Below are 2,247 nucleotides of genomic sequence, written 5' to 3' on the forward strand. Positions count from 1 at the left end.
TGGACCTGAATGAAAAAGCAATGAAACAGCAAAAATATAAAATTAAGGTTTGGAAATTGCTTTATAAAATATGTTATCTCACATGTTCCAAAATGTCAGTATTAGAATTAATAATTAATATCATGATTTTGAAAATAATTATTAGTAATTAATATTATTATTATTTTTTATCAATATTAATATAAACAGCTAGATGGCACAGTAAATAGAGTGCTGGAGTCAGGAAAACTTATCTTCCCACATTCAAATTTGCTCTCAGATTTGTTTTCACTACTTTTGTGAACCTAGGTCTGTCATTTTATCTTGTTTATCTCAGTTTCTTCACCTTTAAAACGAGCTGCAAAAGGAAATAGAAAAACTACTCCAATGTCTTTGTCAAGAAAATCCCAAATGGGGTCATCAAGAGTCAGGCATGATTGTAACAACTGAACAACAACAATAACAATAATATTAATATGGTAAAAATAATGATCATTACTTTGAAATCTAGAATTACAATGGCAGAAAATAAAAATGCTCTGGGAAATAGTAGGATTCTACACAAAAGTAAGACAGTTAAACTCATAGTCTGAAGGATTTCAAGAGACCATAGTCATCACTGATTCCAGCCTCTCTGTTAATAAAAAGTTTAAAATTTTATCCACGCTGCTCTCTTGGGTATTAGAGTCTTAAAAAACCTCCCAATGTTGATAGAAACCTAATTAATCAGTCAGCCAACAATCATGTATTGAGCACCTATTATGAAATTGAAGAAACTAAGAAAGTATGAATTATGGGAAATGATGCATTGGAGCTGTACTTTTTAAAGGCTCTCTTTTTAGCAACCATTGGGTCTCTTAGTCTCTACCTTCACAGGTTCTCAGAGGCTGCCTTTTTGCTCATGGCTTTTTTCAGAACATTTTTGACATCCTTATTCCTTAAGGTATAAATGATAGGATTGAGGAGGGGAGTAACGAAGGTGTAGACTAAGGCAATATGCCTATCTTCATCTGCAGGAGTGCTTGATGGGGGTCGAAAGTAGACCAAACTGCCACAGCCATATTGAAGCAGGACCACAGTGAGATGGGAAGAGCAGGTGGAGAAGGCTCTCTTGCGCCCCTCAGCTGAAGGAATATGCAAGATGGTGATGGCAATGAAGACATAGGAAATGCAGATGAGCAGGAAGGGGATGGTCAACACAAGGATGCTTATCACATAAAGGACAGCCTGTGGCACACGAGTGTCAGCACAAGCTAGCTGCAGGACAGGTGGTATATCACAGAAAAAATGGTTGATCTCCAGGAAGCGTCCACAGAAGGGCAGGGAGAAGACCAATGATGTGAGTGGCAGTGAAAGAAAAAGAGCCAGACTCAGGGGTCCAGCCACTATTTGGGTACAGAGCTGTGGGGTCATGATGAGAGTGTATTGTAAGGGATGGCAGATGGCCACATAGCGGTCATATGCCATGACAGCCAATAGGAAACAGTCAGTGCTGCCAAGGGTGGCGAAAAAGAACATCTGAGTTGCACAACGAGTCAATGAGATGGGCTTTCTTTCCCCCATGATGTTGGAGAGCATCAGTGGTACCAAAGTGGTGGTATAACAGATCTCCAGGAAGGACAGGTTGGACAGGAAGAAGTACATGGGAGTTTGCAGGGAGATGTTTGTGTACACAGCCCAGATAATGGCAGCATTCCCACAGAGAATCATTACATAGAGAAAAAGGAAGAAGCAGAAGAGGAGGACCTGAATCTTGGGGGAAGAAGTGAATACCCTGAATACAAACTCAGTGGGGCCAGACTGGTTGAGATGAATAATAGCAGGAGAAGACATGTCACCTTTCAAAGAAAAACAGAAAATCAAACCCCATTATTGACTTTCCTTGAAAATATCAGCAAGTTTCCATTTTGTTTCTACAATCATAGACTGGTAGAGTTTTGGACTTCCAACATTTATTAAAGATCCTTTGACAGAAATAATTTCACCTCTTTGGTTCTTAATTCATTTGTTCATGGAGGGAATGGCCTCTATTGTGCCATCTTTCTCTTACAGCCTAATAATATATATCATCAGTACAAAAATCTCTATGCTTCCTCTCACAATCCTGAACTTGAAAGGGCAAGTCGAGTGTTGAGAGCCCAATTGATTAGCATTATAGGGGTAATCCTGAGTGGTTGTGACTTTTAACATCATTGCACATAAACTCCATTGCTTAAAAGTTCCCATTCTGATGAGATCTTTTCCATAATTCTTAACCAGTAGAAATTA

General features: G+C 38.8%; 1 protein-coding gene across 1 annotated transcript; it reads right to left on the minus strand.

Moving 5' to 3' along the window:
• Positions 1-849: 849 nt before the first annotated feature.
• LOC141547771 (olfactory receptor 10Q1-like) lies at positions 850-1,812 on the minus strand. The gene has a single exon (XM_074276315.1). The coding sequence runs from the start codon at positions 1,810-1,812 to the stop codon at positions 850-852; it is 963 nt and encodes a 320-aa protein (XP_074132416.1).
• Between the last annotated feature and the right edge of the window lie 435 nt (positions 1,813-2,247).

Source organism: Sminthopsis crassicaudata, chromosome 6, assembly GCF_048593235.1.
Source record: "Sminthopsis crassicaudata isolate SCR6 chromosome 6, ASM4859323v1, whole genome shotgun sequence".
NCBI lineage: Eukaryota > Metazoa > Chordata > Mammalia > Dasyuromorphia > Dasyuridae > Sminthopsis > Sminthopsis crassicaudata.

What these genes read in the sequence shown, in the direction of transcription:
- LOC141547771 (XM_074276315.1), bottom strand. Translation starts at nt 1,812, where the DNA reads ATGTCTTCTCCTGCTATTATTCATCTCAACCAGTCTGGCCCCACTGAG.